Below are 27277 nucleotides of genomic sequence, written 5' to 3'. Positions count from 1 at the left end.
AGTGCTGCAGACGTACTAGTTGTGGGTTGATAGGGAACCCAGAGTGGAATTACATACAGGTCTCGCCAACTATTCTGCTACGAGGGTTCACCAAACCTATCTCAGGCGACACGAGTGCCTGAAGTCTCGTGACTGAACAGCTCCCTCGTCCTGGGGAGTTGGTGTTCTCACAGTTGGTGCGAGGCATATTCTGTGCCCAATCGGTATCGATTATATCCATGCAGGCGCGAAGACAAGATACGCCTGACTCGAGACGGTCACTTGTATCTCGAGACAGTTGGGGGCTGACCCTCGCGAAGTCTTCCAGTGACCAGACCAACGTCATATAACGTTAGGCGCCAAATTGATGGCCCATGAGGACCTCGGGACCTCGTCATCGAAGCCCAACATCGAGTACTACGGAAGACATCCACCTTCTGATCACAGCGGAGAGAAGCAATGGGGTAAGAGCACCAGAATGTGCTGATCCAGCTGGTATTTTTCATGACACCTTAGAACAGATCGCCACCTTATTATTAAACAACTACTAGTATGTGATAATCATTTCTCATATAAAAGCAGGTGGCCCGTCAGACTCCCTACTTGCCCCAGACACCGCCACACTTTTCCGCTTGATCTCGTTACCGCGTGTGGCGCCGCCACCGTCACTGACCTGTCTCAAGGAAGCATCTGTCCGTGGTGCAGCCGGAGCCATCCTCGTAGGGGTCATCTCAGTAGTAGCAGTGCCCACACCGCCGCCCTGCGCTCCCGCAGAACTCGAAGCCGGCGATGGAATGACCGGGCTCTCGAGGCGGTTCTCCATCGGGCTCTCCATCGGACTGACCTGGTGCACGACCCAGTTCCTCGAGTCCCTGATGCTGCTGAAGGTCTGCGTCGTCTTTGCCGTGAAGGGCCGGTCCATCGAGGAAGTGCTCGAGAACCGCGCGTGTGTCGTCGCCCACGACGGCGCAGGCGGCCTGCCAGCTGGAGTATGAGCCGTTGTTGTCGTCGTCGCCACCGCCCCCGGCCGCCCCCTGTCGTCCCTCGAAGGGTGGAACGGCGAGCTGTCGACGAGCCCCTCGTAGTCTGCGATGCCGAGCCCGGCGTACGACCCCCGGGGCGACGTGGCGTGGAACTGGGGCATGTCGTAGGAGCCGCTCGTGCCGCGGCGCCGGCGCACCACCGTGCCCGGATCGCTGCGGCTGCTGCGCTTGTCGCCGGCCGCCCCGACGGACAGCGCCCTGCTGCTGCGGCGGCTGTCGCTGCTGAAGCTCCCGTTCATCCTCGTCTGCCGCAGCCGGTGGCTCTCGCTGTTGAGCGCCACGGGCGCGGTCGCCAGCCGTGGGGTCGGGACTGTCGTCGGCACGCCCGGGTCCCGCAGGCTCATGTAGCCACCGCCGCCGCCGAAGCTGCCGAAGTCTGTCGTCCGGCTGTGCGCCACGTTGTCGAATATCCCCTGCCGCGCATGGGGCGAGTCCCGCACGTGCAGGCGCACCTTGCCCCATGCCTTGAGGGTCTTGCGCTGCACCGCGGCGCTGGCCAGGCTCGCTGCGCCCTTGGCCGACGCCGTGGCCTTGCCGGCCAGTCTGCGTGTGCCCCTGAACGTGTCGGCGGAGGAGAGGCTCAGGAAGGACCTCTGCGACTTGGCGTGCCGCAGCGCCGGGTGTTCTCGCATCTTGGGCTCGTCTGCGGCCGGCCGGGTCTTTTCGATGATGAACTCTGACTGGTCGACGGGCGTGATGTCCCGGCTACCGAGGTCGCTGTATACCCGGGCTGGATTCCTCGGTGGAGGGCCACGGTCTGCTGGGGTGCTGGGAAAGGCGTGGTACTGGCCACTGTTGCCTCCCTGCCGTGTTGCTGATCCGGCATAGGCCGCCTCTGGTGTTTGCAAGGTAGTGTGGTCCCCGTCCAGGGAAGGGATGCTGACCTCGACATCACTGCGGAAAGAGTTCTGGCGACTCTGCCGCAGGGTGATGGAAGGGGGGTGCTCCATGCTGAAGCCACGGCCGTCGTCGTCGTCAAAAGAATCACACGAGGTCCTGGTGTTGCCTCGTTTGAGGCGAGGGATTCGGAAGTTGCGGAGGGGTGCCATCAGGTCTCGATACTTGCTCGGCAGGGCGTCCTGCGTCGGCGCATCATGGACAATAATCGGGAGGGCCGGGGCCGGGGCCTCGGGAACCGGCGAGCCGGTGTATTCGGACCGGAGATTGCTGGGCTTTCGAGGTTTGCATTTCTCAGCTGTCGGGTTCGTGAGCCCGACAGAGTGCTGCTCACTCAGGTCCAGCCGTGAGGCTTCGGGGTCATAGCCCTGAGTGTGTATGTAGCTCGTGGGCTCTGGGCCGCAGCTGTCCTTGCCCTCCAAGGGGGTGCGTGACAGGCGCCTCTGGCGTCGGCGGTACCAACAGAAACACAAACATGTGAAGAAGAGAAGCGCCAAGATCACGGGCACGAGGACCGCGACCAGCAGTACGTTGGTAGCGTTTTGCGCCGGTTGGCCTCCGGGCGCTGCGGTGGCGGATGAGGTTGCGGTCGTTGAAACAGAAGCGGTTGAGGACCCCATTGATGTTGTTGTGGACTCCACGGCAGACAATATTTCAAGGGTCAGTTTCTGCGATTGTGTCATCTCGTCTCTCTTCAGCTGGCCAGCATCCCCCGCCCGAACACTGAACACAACTTCAATGACTGAACTCGGTGCCGAGGTCGGCACGTCTCCTGACAAGACCAAGGCCGACGCATCATATTCTATCCATGGTGTATGAGGTTGAATACTGACCGAGATCTCGGCTTCAGAAGGGTCGAATAGGTACGGTTTCAGGTTAAAAGACAAGTGATCACCGGGTTCGAGGCTTACAGTCGGGAATATGCCCCGAAAAGGACCACCGCCAGCTGCTGCGAGCTCAACGTCGAAGGTGATGTTCAGTCTGTCTGAAAACCCATCTTCCATAATTACTGTAAATGTGGTCGACTGTGCCGTGTCCGGAGGCGTGCCGGTAATCGCCCACGACGCCGGATCAAAAACAAGCCACGAGGGCAGGTTCACCGTGGCGACCCTGGGCACGTCGCTGATGGTTGCGGGGAAGCCATCGATCATGACGCTTCCCACCAGCCCGGTATAAGACACGGGTGTCCCAACTGTAGCATCGAGGGCGATCCTCGGCTGGGTTGCTGTCAGGGCGTGGCTTCCGACCACGATGGAGAAGGAGACCGAGGCCGCCGAAAACCCCTTGATGTCCGATGCGACGAGCTTCAGGGAGAAGGTCTGGGGCGGCTCTACCAGAGAGGCAAACGGGGGCGTGGTGCCGGAAAATGCTAGGGTGCCCTCGTCGAAAGTCACCCACGCTGGCAGGGGGCTGTTGTCGGTGGTCACGGCATAGTAGTTGAGACTCTGGACCTCGGAATCGAGGAAGGTGTCTGGCGCAAAGGCGAAGAAGAAGTCTCTGTCCGGATACAACAGAATGGACGAGGGCTCGGAGTAGGTGCCGAAAAACTGTATCTGGTCCGAGACGGGGACGTGGACGGTGGGGCCGGGGTTGCGACAAACGACCAGTGTCACAGAGAGAGGTGTCGAGCCGGTGCCGTCGGTGGCCACGAGGACAATGGGCACCCCGACCACGGTGCCTGGTGCGATGTCCGCATCGCGAGGTGTCCCATAGAGCCGCCGGCTGCTGCTGTCGATGGAGAGCCAGGGCGGCGAGTCCCTGAGCGTGTAGAACAGCGACGTCCCGGACGGGGAGGTGAACGTCGTGGAGGGGAAGACGTATGAGAAGGGCTGTGATATTCTTGCAACGGGTGGGACCTGCGAGTTGATGGGAAACGCGATGACAGGCGTGGCGTCGACACGTACAGCGCCGAGTGAAGCCACGAGGAGGAGAGTGGTCACCCCGGGTAGACGCATTGTCTGGTGTCACGAGAATGGTCGTTGGGCGCCGAGTTCATGAGGTCACAGACAGACAGACGGACGGACGGACAGACAGACACACAAGGCGAAGACAGGATTTTCCAGCAGATGGGGATGAAAAGCCATGGAAGAGAAGGATGGCACAAATTCATGGCCTACCAGGAGACATGATCGGAGACATGGCCGAAGACATGTCGAGGAGAAGGAGGCTCGGCCCATCCCTTGAGGCCCCTTGATGCCCGGTTGAGCCCCCATTGAGGGCAGCAGAGATCCAACCCCTTGAGGGCATCTTGGTGCCCACCCCTCGGCTGAGTTGGACGGGTGGTTGTACGGAGTGGTCTAGAGAAGATGATGAATGGCCAGACCGGGAGGCCGGGACTAGGAGGCTGTAAGTTGAGTCAACATTCCAGTTGACGGTTGAATTTAGGTTAGGGTTAAGGGAGGGCTCGAACGGGGAGTTCGGATGTGGGCAGAAGATGTGAGGGAAGGGAGGGCTGTGCCGGCGTCATCCTGCTCCCTCGGTGCCTAAGTATGTGCTGCCGACGTGGTGAAGAAATGTTTCCATGATGACGATCATGATGGGTGGTTTGGCCTGGAGAAAGAGAAACCGCTGGGGAGTGATGTCGGGAGGGATGATTCGATTCAGCCCACCCCAGTTCACTTGAAATGAGTGAATCAACCTCGACCGTGGACAGACAAGTTCCAAGGTTGATGTGGATCTGAAGCTCAAACTCGCCGGGATGCAGCATAAACCGACAACTTGAAGTAATCGTCCGGCAGACTTCTGCTGTGGTCTGTTTGATAGCACTCGGCCCCATTTCCTGGTGGTACAGGCAGTCAGTTTCCAACCTAGTATGCTTTGGGCGGCCGGCGATTCACGATGGCGCCAACGAGGTCGGCACGGCGTCATGGAGCCCCGACAACCCGCACTTGCAGCGGCAGAAAGGGGGCCGCTTGGCCAACCGACAGCGGCCGTATCGGTTGTCTGTCTGTCTGTCTGTCGTGCATCGCGTATCGTTGTGTATCGTGGGGTGCACCCAGCCCAGCCCGGCCCAGCCTAGACCCTCGTTTGAGCCCCCATCTGAGCTTATCGCCACGGAGAGATTCGCGTTGGCATCAATCAGCAAACACCATATTTTCCTCACCGCCCTGTGCAGTCCTCACTGCCGCCGCCTCTGCCTCTGCCTCTGCCTCTTTCCTTTTTTGTGGCAACCCCTTCCTCTAAACCCTCACCCCGCATCAAATCTCACCACGTGCAGCCATCTGAATTGCCTCACCATCGACACTCACCTTTCACCTCTCACCACTCACCACCAACCTCTCATCGCTCACTCACCCCTCAACTCTCAACTCACATACACACAACTCACCTCTCAGTCCTCCCTTCTCACACCTCACAGCTCTCAAAAACCATCAGCCAACGTCACTCCCACGATGAAGCTCTCCCGTTCCTCCTCGCCAGAGCTGGACCCCTCCGCCTTTGGTGTCGACTTTGCGCCCCTGCCTGACTACAAGGCCGCCGGCGACACAGCACTCGACTTCGGCGGCCTGCTTGAGACGCCATTGAAGGTTCACGAAGACCTTGCTTCGGGGTGTGGAGGCCAGACATGGCCAGCGGGTGTGGTGCTGGCCAGGCATATGCTGCGATACCACCGGGAAGAGCTCCGAGATGCGCGCATGTGAGTGTTGTCGCACCCTGCCATCTCCTTCATTGCCTCGTTCTGCCCCTCCCCGGCCTGCCTCCACCTAGTTCTCTCCTGCGTGACCGTCTGTTGTGTCGTGCGAGCCGAGCCGACCTTCGAAGAGCAGAAGCGGGTGGGAGGGAGGAGAGGAGAACGATGGAAAAGGGAAAAGAGGAGACACACATGCGCAGGGAGCTGACATTCGACTGGTGTACCAGATTGGAGATTGGAGCTGGTGGAGGACTCGTTGGCTTGGCGGTAGCAAACGGGTGCAGCCTCAGCCAGCCTCTCCACATAACCGACCAGTTGGAGATGCTGAGCCTGATGGGCCACAACGTCGTGCTCAACAACGCACAAGGCCGGGTCAAGCCTTCGGTGCTGAACTGGTGAGTCAAGAGCACCACCTCCTGGGGCACAGCTTACCCGAGACCATCTTGTCTATCGGCCACACTGGCAACATGCAGTGCCCAGAGCACCCTCGTGGCTAACCGTGTCACGCAAAACCACATCAGGGGCGAGCCACTGCCGTCGGAGACAGTAGACTTCAAGCCGGATGTGATCCTGGCTGCCGACTGTGTTTACTACGAGCCCGCCTTCCCGCTGCTGCTGCAGACCCTCAAGGACCTCCTGGCGCTTTGTCCCTCTGCGACCATCTACTTCTGTTTCATGAAGAGACGGCGCGCCGACATGCAGTTCCTGAAGAACGCCAAAAAGGCCTTTGTCGTGACTGAGATCCCTGACGACGAGCGGCCCGTATTCAGTAGACAGGGCCTCTTTCTCTACACCTTTACCAGCAAGAACCAGGCACCGACATCTTGAGACCTGCTGCAGTTCGTGATGCCAGACATGTGGCCGGCCGGAACATCACTAACCAGGCATCTACTCGACTCTGGTACTGTAAACTGTGGGCATGTAGTCTACCTCCGAGCTACTGCCGCCAGCACCAAAGCGTGCAGAAATGGGCCCGGACGCCGGCACGGTTGTCGCTGCAGTCCAGTCCGGTTGGACAAGCAGACAAGCGCCTTTTTAGACCAAACGTGGCCCCACAGGAGACCAAGGAAGCTGCATTTTTCTTCTTCTTTTTGCCTCGGGGCAAAATTCTGACAGGCTTTTTTGGCCACGACGAGAAGATGCCTGCAGCGGATGGAAACCAGGGATTGGTAGAGGAGAGAGCCTTGCGGGTCTCGGCAGCGAGATCGCCTCGCTTGCAAGACGGCCCGCTGCCTCGGATGCGTCCCCGCTGTTCTCACTGCACGAAGATGACTCCGTCGTGCAACTTGTCCCTGCTTGAACAGACTTGACTGGTCGTCTGGCAGCCTGGGTGGCACTGAACCATCATAGACCGTGCATAGGAGAGAGGTAATAGAAATCAGAGTTTGAAGCCCAGAACCGCCTCCCCCTCCTCCTCGGCATGCTACCGCCCGGCGCCTGCGGCAATTTCTTGCAGCGGCACGGTAGACACAGACGCTACCAGGCGCCACCTGGGCACATGTGCGTCACGGTGGCCTCGTCATCCCAAGCGCCAACAGGTGTATCTTCCTTACAACTCATGCGGCGTGAAAGGGGGTACAGATTTCAAGGTTTTCGCCAGTCGAGCAAAGAAGCCAATTGCCATGTCAATGAGACAGTGCCAACCACGGGCCGAGGGGCGTAATTGCCGCCTGCGTGTGAGGGTGTCAGAGAGAATGGGGCCATCATCCTGATGTCCCCAACTTGAACGGTCTGGACCCCGGCGGTTGCAGTAGACCTTGAGATACCTCTGCCCTGTCTGCCTGCCTGCCTGTCTGTGTCAGTCTGTCAGTCTGTCAGTCTGTCTTTGACGCAGTCATGGCAGTACACGTGTAAACTGCTGGTGGGAAACACCACGACGTTGCCTTCATGACGCAAAGATGCAGAAGTGGGATGAGTCCATCAAGGCCGAGGCCTCCGCAAGGTCCCCACGCACACAGGCAAGGGCCAGCAAATTCCCGCAAAAAAACATATCTCACCTTGCTCACGTTGTTCCAACTCTGATTGCAACTTTGTTGATCAAGGAGGGGCGGGCTCGCGGGCTGGCGGGCTGCGCGTGGGTCCAGGATCAAGGACCCGGATCGCCGACGATCCCCCCCTCAACGGGGCTCAGCACACTTGCTAATATACACCACATATGTAATGCACCATGCACCATGTGCAGTGTCTAAACTAGTTTACGAATATTCCGGCTCATGATTCGGAACCGGGCAACGCATAGCCTGCTTGGCTGGCTGGCTGGCTGTTCAGGAACGAGAGCACGAAGCAAAAAAAGCAACCAAGAGGATGGAGGCCAAGGCGGTAATTGCCCCTGGTACGACGAGACTACTGTGCGCACTACCAACTGGCTGAGCCGGGCTGGCTGATGAGCAAGGACTGGACTGTCCGAGCTTGCTGGCTGTTGTGCGTGATTCCCCGGTCTCACAATCCTCACAGACCTGACCAAAGCCCCCTGCAGCCACATCCACGCTTTTGGGAGAGAGTCAGGCTGTAGGACGTAAAGAATACGACGCTTGGGTTACTTGTGCCTGACTATCGGCAGGGATCTGACCCTGTACCTTGCAGCTGGAAGGATGACCCGGGCTGATCACAGCTGCGCCGAGGAGCCAACGACGCGCCGTCAATGGTCAGAATCGACCATGACAGCGTCTGCGTTCCGGCATTGCCCCTTGTCGGGAGTCCGTCAACCTTTTTCCGTCCCTCCCCCAGGCCCCCCCCCAGTGTCCCCTGAGCAAGTGACGATGGTGCGCTGACCGTCCGTTCGTCTGTTTTTTTGTTTCAAGGCCTGGCCTGTCCAATGGCTGCCGCCGCGGGAGGGACGGGGGATATTCAGAAAGAATCTTGCCTGCTAAGAACAAGGTCTCCCGCACGGGTCTAAGCCCTTCTTTGATTACTTGGGCATTTCTGTGGGGCACGCTTGCCATGTGGAATGGCATGCCCTTCCGTAGCACATGCAACGTTCTGTTCCTGTTCCTGTTCTTGGTCATGTTTGTGGGCCCCCTGTTCAGCCTGTTCCCTTTCTGTTCAATGTTTCCTTCTTCCCCCTCCCCTAGCCGACGCCCCCCCCCCCGGCTTGGGACATCTGGGCCCAACGGCAGGTCAGCCAGGTTTGTCGCCCTCAGCCCCGAAGGTGGACATGCCCAGGCTCGCCTAGGTGGTTGGGGTCTAGTGTAGTCATCCATAAATATATACTGGCCCCCTTGCTTCCCATTCCGGGCGCTGTCCCTCTTCCGGCCCCCTTCACTACGCTCAATACGCCTTCTTGCTGTTCACTTGCTCCAGAGGCTTCTGTTCCTCATTCATTCCTTCCTTCCAACGAGCAGTGCTCCACGTTCACTTTTTGACGAGAAAAACAACTCTCATCATCCACGGTTCTACCAACCACAACATTGGCAAACAATCAGAAAGCGGACAGTTCCAACCAGTGGCCTGACCCGAAAACAAACGGCATCCAAGTCCAAGACAAAGACAGACCACTTACACTCGAGACAACATTCCAGTGTAGCCAGCCGACCAGCCAGCCAGCCTGCACCCTTTCACACCTTCATTCATCTTCTCCAGCAAGGGGCGCCCCGATCACATCCAACGCTACTACCAGCTTAGATTAGAATATCGGAGTCCTTCACCATGAAGTCAACGACAGCATCCCTCATCATCACCGCCCTGGCCTCGACGGTCATCGCCCAGCCTCATGGCCACCACCAGCACCAGCACCCGGCCCGGGCTGCCCACCAGCACCACCACAAGCGTGATCTCGTCACTGAGTGGGACACTGTCTGGGTTACCGAGACCGTGACCGAGCTCATCGACGGCACCACCACCGAGTGGATCACGCCAACCGCCAAACCAGAGACCCCGTCCACCACTCTGGCCACCGTCACGTCCTCGTCGGCCGGCGGCCAGTTCTTCGAGGGCTCCCCATCCAGCCCACCCGTGGTCGTCGCCCCGCCGCCGCCCCCGCCGGCCGTTGAGACGCCCAACCCACCCCCGGCGGTTGCTGCTCCTCCTCCTCCCGCCCCCACGACCAGCAGCAGCTCGTCTGTCTATGTCGCTCCTCAGCCCACCCCCGAGCCTGCGCCTGTCGTGGCCCCCGCGCCGCCACCCGCGCCCGCGCCCGCACCACCCAAGGTTGAAACCCCCCCTGCTCCCGCCCCCGCCGCCCCGTCCATCGCGGCAGTCAACCCCCCCGCTGCGCCGTCCCCCGACACGGGCTCCGGCTCCGGCGCCACCGTCAACACGAACAGCAACGCCGCCTCGGTGCTGGGCTCCGGCTTCAAGTCCGGGGACCTGACCTACTACACCGTGGGCCTTGGTGCCTGCGGCGAGGACGACAGCGGCAAGGACATGACCGCCAACATCGTCGCCATGTCGGCTGCGACCATGGGCGCGCAGTCCAACGGGAACCCCATGTGCGGCAAGACCATCAAGATCTTCAACAAGGCCAACGGCAAGACCTCGACCGGTGTCATCCGCGACAAGTGCCCCGGCTGCGTCGACGGCAGCATCGACGTCTCGCAGAAGCTGTTCGAGGAGCTCGCCGACCTCGCCGACGGCCGCATCGACATCTCCTGGAACTGGGCTTCCTAAGCTGCGCTGGTGGTGGTCTCCAGCTTGATGACCTCGGCTTCTCGCAGTACCCGCCAACCATCCCAGGTGCCCGGGTACGGGGGAGGCTTGACGAATTTCCTTTCCAAACTCATCACGAGGCATTTGGCATGATATCCAAGGTTCTCAGGCCCACAACTTGGGGGTTCCAGAGCAACAAATCTACATTCTTGGGGCGTCAATAGGAGGGAGGCGGATCTGGGTATCGACAAAACAGATACTACCTTTTTTTCCCCCGGCCGCGTTTGTTTTGTTTCAATTCTTGAGATACAATATGGGCACTCCTGGCTTCACTCCTTTCAAAAGATATCCCAGGCCGTTGCTCACCTACGAGCCCCACGTCCTTTCTTCTTTCCTTGAGGCGATTGGGGGAAAACCAAAATGGACGGGCAATGCTTGCATAGTCCTTAACTTCTAGTGTATATACCTTAGGGAATTAACTCCTATTCTGTGGACTCGCCGAGGTCCGACTTGATCATAGATCATATCCACAAATCTTTTTGACCCCTCATCGTGTGCGCGCCTTGTGTGGACCGTGCCATTGCGTTGTGGATTCGTGATGGAGGGGGGTCACTAAGATCGTCAACGGTCTTTTTTTTCTGTGGGTTTGATGTGTTGATCGCTTGCACGACTCCATTTTCCTTGGGCCTAGTTCCGTCGGCTATCGATGGCTATCTGATGTGGCACACGATACAGTGGACAGTGCGCTCCTCGCCGACGAGCTCGCATTGACCACGTCCAGGTCCAGCGTCATCAATCGATCCTGACTGAAGCATAATTACATGCTTAATTAGCTAACGAGGTTTATAGTATCGTTGATTTATTTCACCTGGTCAGGGCGCAGCGGATCATTCCTAAGATCGGCTACAGCCTGTTACTGACAGCTCAGCACTGCGGATATAAATCGCTGCCGACTTCAAGTTGTTTTGGGTGAGCTTGTGTGTGATACAATCCTGAAATTGCGACTGCTGGAGTTGCAAGTGACTCCTGTTCCTTAACCAGCGCGGCTGGAGTAGTCCATAAAGAACTCTGCAAGTGGTCGCAAGCAGTGCCTTTCACCCCTCGATGCTCAACTCAGTCGTGGGCCATTACCCAAAGGAAATTATACGGAGTCGTGACAACGTTGAAGAAGTACATAACTAGTCCATGGAATATTTGCATGCCCTGTTGTTGCCTTCCCTTCCTCATTTACTCTGGTCGACCATCCTCATTCATTTCCGCAAAGCGCTGTTCCTCTCTTCATACTTGGTAGTCAAAGCGTCAACCATCCCGTTGTCTACAATCGGGTCACTCTCCCTCGGAGGCTCCTCCCTGTAAGTAACATTCTGCAAGTTTGCCTCTACTACCGCGCCATTGGGGCCCGAAGCGACCCATGCCTCTTTGCCTTCCGCAGCCAGCTTGTCAAACTCACACAGCTCGTCGAACGCCCTTATCATCGTCGACATGGGCGTGATGATCGACTTCGGGAAATTCTCCAGCCCCGGCGGCGCCATCCCTGTCGCCACGAGCGCGGGGCACACGCAGTTGACGCGGATGCCCACCTTCTCCGAGGCAGGCGCTACGGCCCGCGTCAGCCCCAGCACGCCGTACTTTGAGGAGCTGTACTGCGGGTACGGCGCGTAGACCCGGATCCCGGCCATCGACGAGGTCATGACCACCTTACCGCCCTTGGCCGCGGCCTTGCCGCCCGGCAGGCTCATGTAGTGCGCCGCGAGTTTCAGGCCGTAGTACGGGCCGTAGAGGTTGACGCCAAAGGTCAGCATGTTGGGGCTCTTCGGCGGGTTTGCCGGGTCCCCTGAGATGCTTCCGAAGATCTCGTCGCGGTCGACGATGCCTGCGTTGAGCGCGACGAAGTCCACTGCTATATGTTAATTATCTTCCACCAAGTCCGGGGTGGTGAATGGGCACCGCCTTGACCGGTGACGAGAGCAGGGGATCGGAAGACATACGACGGGAGAAGCGCGAGTAGGCGGTCTGGAAGGCGGAGGCCAGCTGGTCCCAGTCTGAGACGTCGGTCTTCAGGAACGTGACGGCCTCGGTTGGGATCTCGGAGACTGGGTCTTGGATGTCCAGGATGTAAACATGCCAGTTCTTGGCGGCCAGGTGGAGGCTCAATGCAAGGCCGATGCCTGAGCAGCCTCCTGTTACTATGGCCACGCCAACGGGATCAGACGACATGCTGTTATGTGTGAAAATAGGCGTGTAGGTTCAGGCAGTATGCTTATTTGTATGAATTCGAGAAGAACGAGAGAGATGAGTTGAGAACTCAGGACTTGGTCGATCAGGGACGAATGCCATGGACTTATGTAGGCGTTTCCAAGTTTACTAGCAGAACGCTAGTAAACTAAGAATTGGCCCCAAGGTATACAATATCCTTTGCTCCCTTTATGTTCTTGAGTAATTGGTCTGGATCCGTTTCTATCTCGCATACGTCCGAAGCCCTAATACGCACCGCATTCACAAAGTGGTAAACGCTCCAAGACCCAGCATTTAAAAACACACAGTGTCGATCTCTGAGCGAATAAAACATATTGTTTGGAAAAAATATGGTCTATAGACGTCCTACACAGTACAAACCAGCATTATGTTACCGGTGAATTCTGTGAGGATTCGGCATGCTCGGAAGTCTGTTCTGAAGTTGGCGATGAAGCAGAGGGACAATTCATTGACGAGCGAGGGAACGCTTGATGCATCCCGAGCTAAAACAGGGATCCATCTCCGGAGCGGCAATGCTATGCCTAGGTAAGATGGCCGAAACTAGACACGGCGCATATCAATACAGGCCGAGCTTCCAAGGTGTGAAATACGATCAAATACGAGTCAAATCGGCCTCCCTTGTAGACAGACACGCCGCGTATTCGTATTGATGCCGCTGGGGCTCCCACAAGGGTCCTCGTCTCCTGAGACAACCTTGGAAAGTATAATCAAGATAGGTTTAGCTTTTGGCATATCCGTCAACGTGGATATAACATTAAAGGCGCAACGCCGAAGTCGAGATAACCTTGGAATGATCCATTGTGTCCTCAAAGTAGGAAAATACCCTGCATCGCCTCTCGAGGGTCCAACATCCAAATTCAAGTCTTAGTTGGATCAATGACTATGAAGCTACCCAAATAGTATTAAATGGCAACGTTTAAAGCTGCTGCAGAGGCTGGTTTTAAGTGCATTTGGACGAGGCTTTTGGCTACTTCGTTTTCGACGTACATGATAGTTTGGAGAATCATGTTGTCTTTCTCTTTCCTTTCCTTTTTTTTTTTTTAAAAAAAAAAAGATACTGTGATGAGATGTTGCACTATAGCTTGTTACATGTAGAGAGCCCTAGGCACCGAACATGACCTGCAGACTGTAAACACCGACAGCGGCCACTATCGATCTCCTACATTCCCCTTCAACCAAGCATTGATACTGCGTAAAGATGTATAAGAAGTACGATTTCCGTGATGAAGCATGGATCGACACATATTGGGCATGGAAACAATGGCAAGCACACCGTGTAGAAGTCCTTGGGGTCACATGCAATGAACCTCACTCCAACATGCCCCCGCAGGCTTAATTAGATACCTAGGTAATTGCATACTGGAGTGAAAAGCACATAGAAGCAGCTGCAGTAGTGAGCCAGGAAGACCTGGGTAGCTAAGCCCGGCTTCTTTTCTATTCCACCCATCACTCAGAAACGGTTACAGTAGCCAATCTGCTGGTCAGTGAGAATAGGAGGGGGCATCAAATTATTAAATCCTAGGGGGGGGGGAACTTAAATTTTTATGAGTATTGCTAAAATGTTCATCATGAAACCTGCCGACAGTGCATGGTTGGGTTTTCTCGTTGTCTTGTACAAAAGCTGAGTGTGTTGGATGACTTGCTTGCCATGAAGAGCAGGAGGGATGTGAGCTTTGAAAGGCACCAGGGACAGTTGTCAGGTCACAGCTTACTGTACTACTCCGTACTGTTCCCAATTAGCAGAGGTAAGCCTTGGCGAGATCCGCAATGCGGGTCATCACTATATTTGTACGGAGTACTGGCCGCTGACCGGGCGGCCGGAGGACCAATACCGACACCCACCTACTTGTCAAACATGCCCAGGTGTCCTATTTTCATTTACGGCTCAGGAAAGGTTCTTGATGGGTGATCGAAGACCAATAAATTTGCAATGCATCTGCCTAGGTGGATTCGTTTGTACGGAGGTCAACCGTCAGACGGACTCATCATAAGCGATCCTTGACCTGCATAGAGTAGCACTTGAGGGCAGAAGGACTATACGGGTGTGAGGCCGGCCCAGAATGGGGCCCGTAACAGCCCATTCAGCCCCGGTCTCATCCCCCGTTTGGCCTGACCGGGCCAGCACGACCGCGCCCGTCCGAACGTGAAATTCTTGGCGCTTATAGTTTAGCTCATCCGTCCAAGGGATTGGCCATGTCGATTGAGGTTTGGCCGGCCCAGTTCGCGATGGACTGCCCCCAAGGACCGTGTGGCCCAAACACCGAGGCGGACAAGGAGCTGCGACCTGAGAAGCGGCATGGCCACGACCTTCGCATCTCGGACTCGTCTCTTTCACAAGTTCGTCAAGAGGTGAATAGACTGCTATCGCGACGAACAGTACTGATGAGATCAATTATAAATAGTTGGAGTTGTCCTCCTCCATAGACAATTGAGAAACATCATCAACCATCACAACAGCATCTTCAAACAACACAACCACAACAACACTCACAAATACCTCTCATCTCTTCCATCCATAACCAGCTCATTTCCAACACTCAAAATGCGTGCCACTACCACCGTCCTCTTCATCGCCGGCCTCGCCGGCACCGCCTTCGGCGCTGCCACCAAGCAGTTCTCGGACGACAAGTGGTAAGTTGCATCCCAGGTGCCCGGGAGCCCTTGATCTCTGCCATCCACCACCCCCTCGCCTGTTCCCCCACAACGACACTAACACACTGTCTCCAGCCAGAACGAGATCTCCAAGAAGGTCTTCAACGGCTTCGCCTCCGGCGACGCCGCCATCAAGCCCGAGACCGTGGCCATCAAGGTCGACGCCATCTCCGACACCTGGTTCGCCTTCCAGGACAACGACGGCGGCGACAACTGCCGTGGAGACCTCATCACCAGGCTGGACGACGACGAGTGTATCCCGGTAGCCACTCTTGGAATCGGCTGCACCCGTCTCTGCAGTGGCGGCCTGGGTGGTGGCGATTGTGCGTCCAACGAGGAGCCCCTGTAAGCAGGGTGCTCTTCCTTGAGAAGGGCGTCGGGTCACGCTCTGGATATCAACGAGAAGGGAGTCGGACTGGGTACGGCAATATGATTAGAGTTTGGTGAATTTTTTATAGATCGAGAATCCATTGACTGGTGAACTTGACTCTGCCTCCACATGTGCATTCGGTGATGCGATAACTGTGCAGCTTCTTGGGTGGCCGCTTTGCCCTGGCTCTCAATGAGCGTCTCAGTTCTGCCCAGGTGAGCACTTATTAGGCCATTGCAAAGGATCTGTGCGTAACTACTAGTACTCACAGGATCATTGGGTATCAAGAACAACTTGAACTGTCGACTCATGCTCCTCCAGACACAGCAGAACTGCACGCATATCGACACGGGTTTAGAGAATGCAGTGGTTGTGTTGAGCTGCTTTAGGAATTTTGGATGCCATGGATAGGGATGTTGGATAGACGAGGTTCCATCGACCCATACCTAGAGGTGTAAAGGGATGACGCTGTTAAGCTGCATGTGCATCGGCTGCAGATGGGTTGGTTCCTGGTGCCTATTTCGGAATCAGAGAAGGCTCATGAGTGAGCCCGATGCTAACTGCTCCTCATATCTATGATAATCTTCGTCATTAGTAGTTCAGCTTCCGTGGACGATATAGCACAGTGATGCAGCTGTGGACCTCGGGACAGACGGTCAGGAGAGAATTGCGAGGGATGTCCGCTGTCTCTAGGCCTGAATATTCAGGAAAACAGTGGGTGACAGAGGACCCAGCCCCAGAGACTTACGATGAATATAGCAAATAAATAAATGACTGAAGATGATGGTGTAGGGTGGACAAGGTCATCAATACCTCCTTAGGTACTTAAAAGTACCCATGTACCTCGTCATGCCTGCCACTGCGTCATTGGAGGTCCGTCTGGTGGTGGCTGCAGGGGCCCGCCCCCTGCCAGCCGAGCAGGACCCTTGCCTGTTAGCTGGCTGTACCGACTGCTGGAACGAACACCTTACAGGAGCGTCTCCAGTTGCTGGCCCCAAGCTCCCACAACCGTATCAACTACCCCGTACTCCCCAACCCGGGCATTGCAGCCTCTCCCTCCCTTTGGACCCAATCTCGAAGCAGTCTATCCCGAACCGCTCCGACCCGAGTCACGACTTTACTGCGGCTGCTATCAAATTGTCCAATTGCAAGCCAATCAACATCGTCGACCGTGACAGAGGAGCAGCCATGGCCGACGCCCAGACCAAGGCAGAGAAGCTCGCGGCGGCGCGAAAGAAGGCCGAGGAGCTCAAGAAGAAGAAGGCTGCCGGCGCAAAGGCCAAGAAGGACAAGGCCCCAGCAGAGAAGAAGGAAGACGAACCAGCAGCCGCAGCCGCAGCCGAGCCCGCAGAAGACAAGCCCAAGGAGGAGGCGCAGGAGGACGAGGCACCTGCAGTCGAGCAGTCCACCCCAGCAGAAGCAGAGCCCACCACAACCGCCAGCCCCTTCGCCCCGACCGACACCGAGTCACCCCCACACACAGCCGTTGGCGCCACGCCCGAGTCCACGGCAGAGCTGGAGGCCAAGCTCCTGGAGCTGGAGAAGGAGCTGGACGCCGTCAAGGAAGCCAGGGATGAGGCCCAGCTGACGGCGGACGCGCTGGAGAAGAAGGTGGTGTCGCTCGAGCTGCTGCACAAGGAGGACGAGTCACAGATCAACCGGCTGCAAAAAGACCTGGCCGAGGCCAAGAACGAGAGTGTGGACCTCAAGAACCAGCTGCAAAAGGCCGAGGCCGAGGCGCTGCGGCTGAGCAAGCAGGAGAACCAGGACCGGGGCGGCACCGACAACGACCACCTGGACGAGCTGGAGGAGGAGGAGCGCAAGAGGCTGGAGGCGCGCATCAGGCAGCTCGAGGCGGAGAACTCGGACCTCCAGCGGGGCATCTGGCAGGAGAGGCGGCGCGAGATGCAGCCGCCCATGGACGACGGCACGACGGGCCAGTTCACGACCGTGCCGCTGTCGCCATCGACGGCGCGCAAGCAGGGCGGGTTCGGGGACTTTTTCACGACGGGGCTCAACGCGCTCACGGGCGGCGGCGGCCACGAGCACGGGCAGGACGAGGACGGGTTCCTGGACGACGACGAGGACTTTGACGAGGACGCATTCCGCAAGGCACAGGAGGAGACTGCCAAGGCGAGGATCGAGAGGATCAAGGAGGTCAAGAGGGGCCTGAAGAACTGGGAGGGCTGGAGGCTGGACCTCGTGGAGGGCCGCAGAGGCGGCGGCGAGGGGCTGGGGGAGATATTTGACATCTGAGGGATATGATGTGAGCTGTCTCTATCTCTCTGTCTGTCTCTCCCTCTCTCGGGGGGCCTATGTTTTGTGGCTGGCGCCGATGATGGTGATGATACATCCCTCAATCGATATACAGTAGGTACATGTACTATCAGATGGCCCAAGGGGGGTGTTTCCACCTACCTGGATACCTAGGTACCTAGGTACGTGTACACAGTCGCACCCGGTATCCGTGTATGTACGGAGTACCACGCAAGTCGACCCCTAACCCCGACCACACGAAAAGAAGTGGGCCCCAAATTCGTGCACTGCCCACGAGGACAAACTCCACCACCCCGCGAATTTTGCAGAAGTGGCCCTCGGCCATGCCGCCAGTTTCGCCTGGTTCGCCTGGTCCCCTCGCCTCTTTCCACTCGCCCTCCCTGTGCGCCGATTTCTAAACATTTCCTTCAAAACCACCGCCTCACCCAGCTCACGTCTTGCTACGCGCACTGGGACTGCAGTCGCCATCTGCACGTCTTCTCCAGGGCTTGCCTGCCTTGCATTAAAACCAAAGAAAGGCCCATCTAGTCTTGTCTTCAGTAAGCATTTTGAGATTGGTTCAACATGGGCATACAAACGTTCACCACCAAAAGTTCACATCATCATCATCCTCTTATCATCATCCCAACATCAACATCACCGCCATCCCCGTCGACAACCCTTTTCAGTCCACTCATCCCCCCACCCCTCCCACCACACCACACTCTTTGTCTCACACGGCCAAGACGAGAGACAGACGTGCTTGTCTTGCCCCCTGAACTGGAAATTGAATTTTAGCCCGCCCAGTCAGCCAACAACATCTAACATGCAATGCCAGACATCTGGACCGAGTCAACCAGGCAGGGTTGAGGCTCCCCACGTCCCAACTGCCCTCCTGCCCTTGGTGAAAACAAGGTTTCAGGACGCGCTGCCGCCATTCGCCCCCGCGTCTCCAATCACGGCTAGCCACATTATTTGACTCCATCGCCGGGTCTTGGTCACATATATCTGCCCCGAAACCAATTACACCCCCATGTCGTCTTTAAACATGGACCCCAACCTCTCCGCTGCCATGCATCCGCAGCAGGTTGCCGTTGCCGCCAACAACCTGCAGCAGGGCGCCGCCCACCCCAGCATCCTCCCACACCCGGCCCCGGCCCCATCCCACCACGGCCCCGGCCGCCCCCCAAACTCGGAGAGGCAGCTTGTTATCGACGGCCGCCGCTTCCAGCGTCTCGAGGACAACGTCAACAAGCTGCTCGAGCTCACCCAGCTCATGATGAACCGCCAGGAGGAGCTCAACGACATCATGGTCCAGCGCCACCAGAACCTGCAGAACCAGGTCGTCTCCTTCACCGAGGAGCGTCTGGGCCAGACCGCCATCGACAACAGTGGCAACCAGGATGGCGAGGCCGAGGATGACGATGAGGACGACGACGACGATGAGGACGACCGCGACCCGCCCGACATGGCCTACCCTCCCCTGGGCATGCAGTTCCGCCCAAACTTTGGCGCCAAGAAGGCCCTCGAGGGCCTCCTCGACAACATCAACCTGTGGGCCAAGGAGCACGGCTACAAGTGTGCCACCCTGCGGAGCACCCAGAAGCCCGGCGAGCGCGTCCGTGTCGCAATCCGATGTGCCCTGGGCGGCGAGGCCCGCTACAAGATGACCGACGAGAACGGAGAGACCCTCATCCGGACAAAGAGCGGCCAGCTTCGCAAGCCCTACCGCAAGAGGACCAGCAAGAAGACCGGCTGCCAGTTTGGCTTCATCCTCGGCGAGACGGGCCAGGGCACAAACGTCTTCGAGGTCCGATACCACCCCAATGGGAGCCCGCCTCATAACCACCCTCCCATGGAGTTTTAGAAGAACAGGTCGCTCAGCCGCCGCCTAATGCGCAGGCCTCATCTTCGAAATTCGAACCGGAAACCGGACGACAGTGGCATGGCTGCCAACCCACCCTTCTCTGATTTTGGAACTGTTGGATCGGCCGTTGAACTCAGTTTTCCAGTGTCACCCCTTGTGTCTTCGCCAGCCTGGAATAGGCAACACGACCTCGTCCCATATACGCCCCCAATTCCGTTATCATCCCAGACACAGGATGGCACGATTGTCACCCAGGCCCCATTTGAGCTCACACTCGGGAACTGGGAATTAATGGCAGTCCTGGTGCGGACGAAGACGGTGCCCAGGTGGTCTTTCCGTATCCATACCCACCCACCTCCCAATCCTAACACGAAGTACTTTAATCTTGGACAGCCAGGGTGGAAGTGATCTTGGCGGGACTTAGGTACGGACATTGACTTCATTGTTTGCTTCCCGCTCGGCCATCGACTCGGGGAGAAATAATCCCATCAGGATGCTTTTCAAAGGAGTATCTAGGTAATTTGCGGCAAAAGCATCAATAGCGTTAGGCGTTATGGAGGAATGCGATCCATACTGTTTGGTAATAGGAAACTCGGGCACAATTCGACTCTATAATCTCGTTAGGAGAAGCTAATTGAAGCCGTGCTGACACACTCTGGGCGTGCTGACCGCTCTCTTCCCTTCGCATACATTCAAAGATCAACTCTCTACCACCAAAGGTATTGCACAACCCAAAATGCGTACTTGATACTCGGACTGTTGATTGCACTTTTGTCGCTCGTTTTAGGCCGTTCCGGCTCTCCGCCCTCGATACACAGCCAAGAGCCGCCCGGTCTACGCGCGTGTGTCAAAAGTGGCAACACGTGTGGGTCAGCCCCAAAGAATGCAACCCGCAAAAGACAGAGGACCATTGCCTGAAGCAGGAGAGAATATGACAGGGCCACGCGAGCGCCTATGTTAGACCATGCAACGTCGTTTCGGGGGTGGGGACATGTCTCCGCAGCACCGCGCCAACAGGGCCCAAATGCGTAGAAAGACTCCGTCGCCATGCACCGAATAGTTCTAGATTCACCGAAGCGTGAAGACAGCTGAGCTTAAAAGAAGTCGGAGCTGCTGTACTGCAACCCTCCCCCTTCCGTCTTTCCCGTACAGTCTTGATGCGCCCCAGTCCCGACTCCAAGGTTGTAAGGCTACTGCTGCGATGGCGCATATTTTCATGTAAGCTTCGACCCCGTCTTAACTCGTGTCCGATACTACGGCGTGACTTGCTGACATGATATGTAATATCATTAGTGTTGGTGGCACCGGCCATACCGGTGGTGCAGTGCTCGACCTTTTGCTTCAGAAGCATCCGCAGGTCCAGGTCAAGGTTCTAGTTCGTGATGAGACCAAGGCAGCGAGGCTTAAGAATAAGTATCCCACCGTGCAGACCACTGTCGGCGACCTGTCAAGTCACCAGACGCTGCAAGACGAGGCCCGCAGTGCGGACGTCGTCATCAACGCGGCCCCGGACATCACCCATGGAGATGGCATCTCGGCCATTCTCGCAGGCCTCAAGGACGGCAGCCGGGCGCGTAAGGGCTTCTACCTCCACGTCTCCGGCGCGGCCACCTTCTACACCAAGGACCCCAACGGCGCCAAGGAGGGCCGCATCTGGGACGACATGGCCGACATGGACGAGATCCTGGCCCTGGACCAGTCCTACACGCACATCCCCACCGACAACCTCGTGCGCGCCGCCAGCGCCGACGTGCACGTTGCCATCCTCGCGCCCGTCGGCATCGGCGGCATCAGCCCGTCCCTCGAGCACACCGCGCCCCTGACCACGGGGCCCCTCCTGACCACGGCCCGCGCCTTCGGCTCGGGCTTCCAGATCGCCCGCGGCGAGAACGAGAGCGGCTGGGTCCACGTGCTGGACCTGGCCCGGGCGATGCTGCTCCTCATCGACAATGCCCTCGACGCCCTCCGCGACGCCTCGGCGGCGCCCGCCGAGCCCGCCGGCTTCCCCCTCTGGGGCGAGCGGGCGTACTACTTTGTCCGCGCCGAGGACATCCCGTTCCGCGACCTCCAGGCCGCGCTGGTCCCCGTGCTGCACCGGCACGGCGTCATCCAGTCGGACGAGATCAGGAGCGTGACGCACACCCAGGCGGCGCGGACGTGTCTTGCCGGGAGCGCCGAGTACGACCCGGACATGCCGCTGCCGCCGCCCGACTCGTGGGTGATTCATCTTGCTACTTGGTTCGGGATCAACATGCGCGTGCGCCCGGCGCGGCTGGAGGCGCTGGGCTGGAGGCCGGCGGAGAAGAGCATTCTTGGGGACTGGGAGGTGGCTGTTTGTGACTTTTTGAGGAGGGAGGGCGGCGCGTGAGCAATGTCTGGGGGGGAGGGGGCAATGAGCATATACAATTAGTCTGTGACACAAGGCCAAATAAGGCTTCGCGACAGATGTGCCCTAAGAAATGATCAAAAACTGCCTATATCATGAGATGGTAGTGTTTCTGATCTGTGTATCTCCTTTTCCAGGCTTGCGCAGGAGGCCTCGAAGGATTCGATGTGCAAAGAACTCCGTACCACTTGCTGCGGTCAGCAAGCTGCATCGAAGTGAATTATATAAGCATGACCAGGTCCTTTGCGGGCGGGTCCAGAGTGTCTGCCTGAGTGGCTCAGGCTCAAGTGCTCCGCTTGGCAATTGCTTTTCCCAGTCTCGTTAGCATGACTGCTATTTCGGGGCTCGATCTACTGTAATGTCCAGACAAACAATCCAGCAGCAGAATGTGGTCAAGGTTGGCCAAGATGACGACATTGACGAGCTTTTAATCCTCGACTTGCCCGACGACTGGCAGGCACAATTTCCCCATGATGAGGAGGATTGGTGTCAGACATGCCGATGGGATGGCTCGTGGGATAGCCTCCTCCTCCGTTGCAAGCAGCGTGCACCGGCTCTAGACAAGCTCAGCCGAGCCAGTCTCCGCGCTTCTGCATCGGCCAGCAACTTGTGCTGTGCCGTTCTCCTGGGTCTTCTGTGTCATGCCAATGGCGGTGGCCATGGACGTATTTCGCTCAGTGATGACGCCGATTCATGGGTCCGTCTCGATGACTGGGAAGGCTGGGGGGCTCAGACAGATTTGGGAATCCTCTTCAAATTATACGCAAGCACGTCCGAAAGACCTCCTCCAGGGGTTCCAAGTTACCCCCCAGGGAACCCGCCGCCTACTTACACTGGGTCGGAGAGGAGCTTCTCTTGGGCGAGGGATCAGATCGAGCACTGTTCGAAACACCATCTTGGATGCCAATTGCCAGAGGAAGGCTCGTCCGGTTTCATACCCTCCAGGCTTGTTCATATCCCCTCAGATCCTAAAGACGGAGTCCTCCTACGGCTCCGATCCGATATCCCAGATGGCACCAAGTACGCAGCCTTGAGCTATTGCTGGGGCAAGCGTCCTACTTGGCCAGAATGCCGGACCACGCGAGAGAACCTTTTCAAGCAGATGCACAGTGTATCCTGGACGTCTCTCCCTGCGACTCTCCAGGACGCAGTCGAGGCCGCACGGCGGCTAGGTCTCGAGTACATATGGATCGACTCCATATGTATCATTCAAGATGACGAGGAGGACTGGCAGGTCGAGTCAATGCAGATGGCAACAGTCTACGCGCACGCTCAGGTCACCCTTTGCGCTGCCGTTGCATTGGACACCCGCACCGGAATTTTCAGTCAACGCGACGAGAAGAGCCTCAGTCACATTCTCACCATCAGATTCCGCGGCAAGGAATATCCTATTTACGCTTTCCATGTCCCACAAGAGAGCGGCAGGATAGAGCCAAGACTGCTGGCAGACATCTGGCGGGGTTCCTTGGAAAGGAGTCTTGAGTACTCGGTGTTCAACCGGGCATGGGCTTTTCAAGAGAGGCTGGCGTCACGACGCGTGCTCCTCTTTGGCAAGGAAGAGCTCGTCATGGAGTGTGCTTCTGGATGCGTGTTTGAGGAGAGCGTGTATCGGCTGCATCCACCCCAATTAAGCGACAGGACGCTGAAGGCAGCCTACGCAGGCGCGATGGACTCTCCTAGGAAGCTGTGGTGGGAGATCGTCTACACGTATAGCCACCTCAAGCTCACCGTCCCCACTGATAGGCTTCCCGCCATTGCTGCCGTGGCTCAGCGTCTTGCCTCGCACAGCCCAACGGACGAGTACATATGTGGGCTGTGGCGGAACTCGTTGCTCAGCGATCTTTTGTGGGAACGAGTATTGAATAACCTCGGAAAAGGCGAATCTCCCCTCATTCTCTCAAGCTGGGGCTCTGGCTCCTATGTCGCACCGTCGTGGTCATGGGCTTCGTTCCGCAGCAAGACCAGGAATATCTCAAACATTGTGCAGCCCTTGAGCAAAGTACTCGACGTGACTCTCGAGTACAGGGACAACAGCAAATTTGGGAGGGTTTCTGGTGGGCTTCTGAAAATGAGTGGCCCCATGATTGACTTGGAATGGCACGTGAGAGCACATTGGGCATACCCTCAATTCATTGATGGTGAGCAGCAGATGTTCGTGCCCGGTGTCCCTGACCAAAAGGTCGTCTTCTCGGTTGACTACGACTTCTACAATGGCTTGGAAGCGCCGAACCCCGGTGACAGGATCTTGGTGCGGTGCTTGATCATTGGATTCGACGAGAACGGATCGCTTGGGGGCCTTGTCTTGTACCGGATTGGGAGGAGTGAATGCTACTGGCGCCTGGGAACTGTACATGGAAGTACAGACCTAACCATGCCAAGTCGCGACAGTATCGATTGGGCAGAAATGCTCAATTCCTACAGCCGTGTTGAATCTTGCATAATACAATGAGGAAGATATCGCAAGGTACACAGCGTCAGGCCATAATCGTCAGCTCTAGGCACCTCGTGCACACGGACAACTTGCCGAACTTGAAGTACAGATGGCATTGCCCCCACCCAAGCCCCCCCGCCCCCCAAAAAGAAGAGCAACACCGCTCTAGGTCCTAATCCTCGTGGTAGCAGGGGGTCCAGCGGGAATGAGCACGGCTCTGCCTGGCGCGTGTCTTTCATGCGGTAGTTGTGTTCCGACTCGGGACTCGGGCGTGTATCGAAACCACCAAGCCGAGCATATGCATGCCTTTCCTACTGGGGAACACTAGAATGCCTCCGAATACTAAACTGCTGAACGAGCTTCTGGCCCGTCACAAGACTGTCACCTCTCAGGATATTGATGTGTCCGAAATCCAATGAGATGGGGCGGGAGCTTTTGACTGAAAGTGCTACAAATTGAAGATTCAACCGAAAAACACCAGTCACTAGTAGTCTGCTGGTCTTCTGTCGCTGCAGCACTACTAGTGCGCCCTTCATTTTGGCGTCAGAGTCAGAGAAATGTCTCTGTTGGCATTTGTTTGACAGTGCATTTAGAGTTGGTGTCTAACCCATTGAAATTGCGGATCTAATATCTACTTAGGTACCAGAGTAGCTTCGACGTTAATACTGTCGTCACTGAGAGCATCCGCGCAGCATATAATTGCTAGCAGGTGGACAAAGCCTGCCGGAACCTCGATTTTCTTAAACGAACAATGGACCAACGATTAGTAATTCGCTACTGAGGACCTGGACAGCTGGCAGCTGGCAGCTGGAGTCAGCGAACTGGAGCCCGATTCGGTCTCTCCGCCTGGTAGAAGGACGCATGTTTCGTCTGGTCGGTCATCCCGCAGCCAATTACATGCTCCGCCTGGGCAATGATAGATTTAGGCAAAGTTCCAGCATGAGCCCTGGTCCTTGGTTAGGATGCGTCCATATGGACAAGCACATCAAGGCTGAAAGAAAATACGAAACCTCCAATTTTGTCGGAGATACAAAGATCGGCAGTCTGATAGGGGACTTATCCAGTCGCCCCGTACCTCAATTTTCAAATACAAGCTGAATTGAGGCGACCCTACAGCAAACGGGGAGAATGTTCATCTCATAAAGTCTGATTTTACACAAGTTGGGAATCAGAAATGGGTCCTCCAAAACAGGTAGTCATCGTGAGTTACTTCATTGTCGCTATTTGTTACGAGTCATTCATCTTCTTACCAGCAGCTAATATTGAGGCAGGTGGGTGGCTCCATCGCCGGCTTGCTACAAGGCCTTCAACTGAAGCGCCAAGGAAGTGAGGTCATTATCTTGGAACAAGATCCTAGCAAGGAGCGGGACAGTCATGAATCCGGAATAAACCTTGGTCCCAGCGTTGTCGCCCTACTGGAAAAGTATGATGCTACTGGCCGGCTAGGAACCATCCCATCCCAGTACATCAGTGTGGCATGGCGAAAGCGCCTCCGCGTGATCAACCGGCCATGGTATCATGAAATGAGCAACTGGGGCTGGCTGTACAACGTACTGCGTGCGAACTTTGACGGCCTGGTATCGACAGCCGTGCCAGTCTCGCCCGAGCCAATCGAAGGTGACGGCAAGGTTGAATATCGTTCCGGCCAGCGGGTTACGGGCCTTTCCGACGACGCAGACAAACGCAGGGTCACGGTGCAGTTCACCGATGTGGTCACGGGAGTGAAAGACCAGTTGACTGCGGACCTGGTCATGGGGGCAGACGGTGTGCACTCCGTCGTTCGAAGCCTGATTGGGGCCGAAGCAAGAAAGGACTACGCTGGGTACATTGCTTGGAGGGGCACTGTGCCGGAACGCCTTGTAACAAAGGAGACAATCGAATATTTCTCGAACCGTCTCAACTTCTGTCTGCTGCGTGGCACATATTTGATAAGGTTGGCTTGGCTCTTTATATCCTTTGCTTGTTTCATCTCTCGATTTTGAACCACTGGACTGACCTCTTCCCAGCTACCTCATACCAACCGAGGCAGGAGATCTTGAACCAGGCAAACGTCTCATCAACTGGGTTTGGTACTTCAAAGTGACCGGAGGTTCACATGAGATGGCGAGGATCTTCACCGACGTGAACGGTAGGGTACGCCAAAACACGGTGTCCCAGGGGCTGGTAAACCCCGAGGTCTGGGCCGACCAGAAAGCAAAATACGTGGACCACTTTCCCACGCCTTTCGCCGAAGTCGTGACCATGACCCCTAAGCCGTTCGTCACCAAGGTAGGCGAGGCGGAGTCCAGTACAGCCAGCGTCTACGACGGTCGCGTCGTGCTGGTTGGAGATGCATTGACTTCGCACCGGCCGCATATGGGCATGGCCTCCGAGCAAGCGGCCAGGCATTGCTGGCAGATGGATAAGGTGTGGCGTGGAGAAACTACTCAGGAGCAGCGCGACTGCGAGGCCAGGCTGTATGCTAGGAGGTTTTTATTGATTAACAGAATGATTGGGCTATCCGGGATGGAGTGGCTCTTAACGCTACTACGAACTGGTATTTCCTATACATGGGTCATGTTTCTGCATCAGATAGGACGCCTTTGATCATTAGCATTGGACATATGTCAGTACCTAGGTAGGTCGATTGGCCTTTCGGTGCTTTAAGGAATGGCCTGACAAAAATTGCATTAAATTTGAACACAGCCTTGCAAATTGCTTGAAAGACCTTATGTCGTTAGACTCTTGGAAAGATGAAGCACTGGTGTCATAGACCCTGGGGCTACTGAATGTGTTAGTTGATGACTGCGTGAGTTGACCCACTTTTATAGTGAGATATTGCGCCGTAGTTACTCCAAAAGTTTGAGAAAAGCGAGTCAAATCTTGAATATTTCTGATTTGACTCGCTTTTTATATATGCTGCCAGAGAACCAAATCTCATACACT

At 56.7% G+C, this 27277-nt stretch overlaps 10 protein-coding genes across 10 annotated transcripts; 8 read left to right on the top strand and 2 right to left on the bottom strand.

Moving 5' to 3' along the window:
* Positions 1-491: 491 nt before the first annotated feature.
* KVR01_000425 (uncharacterized protein) lies at positions 492-7624 on the bottom strand. Its single transcript, XM_044781456.1, has 2 exons — positions 7548-7624; positions 492-7343 (listed from the first exon to the last, which is right to left on the bottom strand). Exon 2 carries the CDS (start codon positions 3872-3874, stop codon positions 548-550), a length of 3327 nt encoding a protein of 1108 aa, XP_044650374.1. The 5' UTR covers positions 3875-7343; positions 7548-7624; the 3' UTR covers positions 492-547.
* On the top strand, positions 5312-6378 carry KVR01_000924 (uncharacterized protein; the record flags this gene model as incomplete). Its single annotated transcript, XM_044792611.1, has 3 exons — positions 5312-5556; positions 5778-5945; positions 6072-6378. The coding sequence occupies 3 exons, from the start codon at positions 5312-5314 to the stop codon at positions 6376-6378; spliced, it is 720 nt and encodes a 239-aa protein (XP_044650873.1).
* A 747-nt stretch (positions 7625-8371) lies between the features above and the next one.
* KVR01_000322 (uncharacterized protein) lies at positions 8372-11005 on the top strand. Its single transcript, XM_044792164.1, has one exon. The coding sequence runs from the start codon at positions 9196-9198 to the stop codon at positions 10153-10155; it is 960 nt and encodes a 319-aa protein (XP_044650271.1). The 5' UTR covers positions 8372-9195; the 3' UTR covers positions 10156-11005.
* Positions 11006-11384: 379 nt separating this feature from the next.
* Positions 11385-12351, bottom strand: KVR01_000776 (uncharacterized protein; the record flags this gene model as incomplete). The annotated part of the gene is made up of 2 exons (XM_044785484.1): positions 11385-12031; positions 12123-12351. 2 exons carry the CDS (start codon positions 12349-12351, stop codon positions 11385-11387), a joined length of 876 nt encoding a protein of 291 aa, XP_044650725.1.
* A 2234-nt stretch (positions 12352-14585) lies between these two features.
* On the top strand, positions 14586-15391 carry KVR01_000048 (uncharacterized protein; the record flags this gene model as incomplete). Its single annotated transcript, XM_044783527.1, has 2 exons — positions 14586-15021; positions 15118-15391. The coding sequence occupies exons 1-2, from the start codon at positions 14933-14935 to the stop codon at positions 15389-15391; spliced, it is 363 nt and encodes a 120-aa protein (XP_044649997.1). The 5' UTR covers positions 14586-14932.
* Positions 15392-16600: 1209 nt separating this feature from the next.
* KVR01_000821 (uncharacterized protein) lies at positions 16601-17668 on the top strand (the record flags this gene model as incomplete). The annotated part of the gene is made up of 1 exon (XM_044793765.1): positions 16601-17668. The coding sequence occupies one exon, from the start codon at positions 16601-16603 to the stop codon at positions 17666-17668; it is 1068 nt and encodes a 355-aa protein (XP_044650770.1).
* A 1033-nt stretch (positions 17669-18701) lies between these two features.
* Positions 18702-19535, top strand: KVR01_000810 (uncharacterized protein; the record flags this gene model as incomplete). The annotated part of the gene is made up of 1 exon (XM_044789777.1): positions 18702-19535. The coding sequence occupies one exon, from the start codon at positions 18702-18704 to the stop codon at positions 19533-19535; it is 834 nt and encodes a 277-aa protein (XP_044650759.1).
* Positions 19536-20736: 1201 nt separating this feature from the next.
* On the top strand, positions 20737-21903 carry KVR01_000185 (uncharacterized protein; the record flags this gene model as incomplete). Its single annotated transcript, XM_044787088.1, has 2 exons — positions 20737-20753; positions 20829-21903. 2 exons carry the CDS (start codon positions 20737-20739, stop codon positions 21901-21903), a joined length of 1092 nt encoding a protein of 363 aa, XP_044650134.1.
* Positions 21904-22203: 300 nt separating this feature from the next.
* KVR01_000700 (uncharacterized protein) lies at positions 22204-24638 on the top strand. Its single transcript, XM_044791167.1, has one exon. It carries the CDS (start codon positions 22280-22282, stop codon positions 24368-24370), a length of 2091 nt encoding a protein of 696 aa, XP_044650649.1. The 5' UTR covers positions 22204-22279; the 3' UTR covers positions 24371-24638.
* Positions 24639-25168: 530 nt separating this feature from the next.
* On the top strand, positions 25169-27032 carry KVR01_000134 (uncharacterized protein). The gene is made up of 3 exons (XM_044788691.1): positions 25169-25553; positions 25624-26285; positions 26359-27032. Exons 1-3 carry the CDS (start codon positions 25527-25529, stop codon positions 26936-26938), a joined length of 1269 nt encoding a protein of 422 aa, XP_044650083.1. The 5' UTR covers positions 25169-25526; the 3' UTR covers positions 26939-27032.
* The last annotated feature ends 245 nt before the right edge of the window (positions 27033-27277 follow it).

This window comes from Diaporthe batatas, assembly GCF_019321695.1.
Source record: "Diaporthe batatas strain CRI 302-4 chromosome Unknown Contig00001, whole genome shotgun sequence".
NCBI lineage: Eukaryota > Fungi > Ascomycota > Sordariomycetes > Diaporthales > Diaporthaceae > Diaporthe > Diaporthe batatas.
This window is presented reverse-complemented; position numbering and strand designations above follow the sequence as displayed.

Coding starts and splice junctions, on each gene's coding strand:
- KVR01_000425 (XM_044781456.1), bottom strand. CDS start 3,874: ATGCGTCTACCCGGGGTGACCACTCTCCTCCTCGTGGCTTCACTCGGC.
- KVR01_000322 (XM_044792164.1), top strand. CDS start 9,196: ATGAAGTCAACGACAGCATCCCTCATCATCACCGCCCTGGCCTCGACG.
- KVR01_000700 (XM_044791167.1), top strand. CDS start 22,280: ATGTCCAGACAAACAATCCAGCAGCAGAATGTGGTCAAGGTTGGCCAA.
- KVR01_000134 (XM_044788691.1), top strand. CDS start 25,527: ATGGGTCCTCCAAAACAGGTAGTCATC. Junction 25,554..25,623: donor CTCCAAAACAGGTAGTCATC/GTGAGTTACTTC, acceptor ATATTGAGGCAG/GTGGGTGGCTCCATCGCCGG. Junction 26,286..26,358: donor CGTGGCACATATTTGATAAG/GTTGGCTTGGCT, acceptor ACCTCTTCCCAG/CTACCTCATACCAACCGAGG.